This window comes from Rhea americana, unplaced genomic scaffold, assembly GCF_003343005.1.
Source record: "Rhea americana isolate MKP2758 unplaced genomic scaffold, rheAme1 scaffold_1125, whole genome shotgun sequence".
Lineage (NCBI taxonomy): Eukaryota > Metazoa > Chordata > Aves > Rheiformes > Rheidae > Rhea > Rhea americana.
Window position 1 is genome coordinate 3,464 of NW_028185179.1, and position 1,834 is coordinate 5,297.

A 1,834-nucleotide genomic window follows, 5' to 3' on the forward strand; every position below is an offset into this window, starting at 1 on the left:
TGGCGTGCTGAGGTGTCCAGGCGGGCAGCAAGGGAGATGCAGGGTGCTGGCTGAGGCAGCCCTTAGGTGTCAGAGGGGACATTTTGGGTGTCAGTAGAGACCCTAAGCAGTGGGTGCTGCTAGGGGTGCCAGGCCCAGTGAGCGAGAGACAAGAGCAGACCTGCGTGGGTTGGGGGGGAGGAGGGAAGCTGCCAGCTGTTTTCCCATCTCCTCTCCTGCCCCACCCCATCAGGCCACGTGAAAGCTTCATGGCTCAGGCCACCCTTGGGTGCGCTGGGGGTGGTGCTTGGCCCCGGGGGCTCCTCTAGACGGAGCAGGCCGTACCTGTTTGGGGGCTTGGCGGGGAGGACAGGTCGAGCGGGCGGCGGCAGCAGCGGCGTCTCGCCTCCGGATCGGGGACGATTTGTTGTCGCGCGTGCGAGAGAGCAAGCGCGGCGGTAAACAAAACCTAATCCGGGGCGGGGATGGGGCTTCCCGGCAGCGGCCGGCGCCGCGGATCCAGGCCGAAGCCGGCGCCTTACGAAACGGGAGCAGAACCGGCTCCCCCGGGCGGGGGGTGGGGAGGCGTCGGATCGCTGGCGCACGCGGAGAAGGCGGCGAAGCTGCGACGCCGGCGGAACCCGGATGGATTCATTTATCTATATATTTATTTAGCTGCGTTTTTTGCCTCCGTGCAGGGCTGAAAGGCGGCGGCCCCACGTGCGGCCCCGGCGGCGCCAACGGCCCTTCCTTCAGCTACACCTTCCGCGGCGACCCGCACGCCATGTTCGCCGAGTTCTTCGACGGCCGCAACCCCTTCGACACCTTCTTCGCGCAGCGCAACGGCGGCGACGACGACATGGACGTCGACGACGCCTTCACCTCCTTCCACATGGGCGGCTTCGGCAACGTCAGCTTCGCTCGCTCGCGCGGTGGCCAGGAGAGCATCTGCCGCAAGCAGGACCCCCCTGTCCTYTACGACCTCAAGGTCTCCCTGGAGGAGATCTACACGGGCTGCACCAAAAAGATGAAAATCTCCCACAAACGCCTCAATCCCGACGGGAAGACGGTCAGGAACGAGGACAAGATCCTCACCATCGAGGTGAAACGAGGTTGGAAAGAAGGCACCAAAATCACTTTCCCCAAAGAAGGCGACCAGACGCCCAACAACATCCCCGCTGACATCATCTTCGTCGTCAAAGACAAGCCGCACGGCGTCTTCCGCAGGGACGGCTCGGACATTATTTACCCGGCCAAAATCAGCCTCCGCGAGGTGGGCAATCAAAATTGTCGTTTCTGGAGCGGGATGTGGGATCTGGAGCTCCTGCAGAGATGTTTTTTTTTGGGGGGGGGTCCTGCCGGGTTTCAATGTGTGCTGACGCTGTTGTTTGTGTTCCCCACCCAGGCCCTGTGCGGCTGCACGGTGAACGTACCCACGCTGGACGGCCGCACCATCCCCATGATTTTCAAGGACGTCCTGAAACCTGGCGTGAAACGGCGCGTGCCCGCCGAGGGGCTCCCTTACCCCAAAAACCCCGAGCAGCGGGGCGATCTCATCATCGAATTCGACGTCAGGTTCCCCGACAGGATCCCTCCCGCCTCCAAGACCATCCTGGAGCAGGTCTTGCCCATATAGCACCTCCTGCTTTAAGGACTCGGGTAGAGCTTCAGGGGTGACGATGCTTCATTGGATTTTTTCCTTTTATTTTTTATTTTTTTGGGGAGGAGGACCAAACTGGGTGTTTTTTTTTTGGGCAGGGGGCACAGGAGGGGGGATTCAGTCTCGCCCCGCTGAGCGGAGCCTTCAGGCGTCTTCCCCCGGCGACGATCTCGCCGCCTTCGCGCCCCCCCCTTG

General features: G+C 62.2%; 1 protein-coding gene across 1 annotated transcript; it reads left to right on the forward strand.

The window, feature by feature from the left end:
- Window positions 1-676: 676 nt before the first annotated feature.
- On the forward strand, window positions 677-1,828 carry LOC146600865 (dnaJ homolog subfamily B member 1-like). The gene is made up of 2 exons (XM_085316489.1): window positions 677-1,252; window positions 1,385-1,828. Exons 1-2 carry the CDS (start codon window positions 764-766, stop codon window positions 1,613-1,615), a joined length of 720 nt encoding a protein of 239 aa, XP_085172615.1. The 5' UTR covers window positions 677-763; the 3' UTR covers window positions 1,616-1,828.
- The last annotated feature ends 6 nt before the right edge of the window (window positions 1,829-1,834 follow it).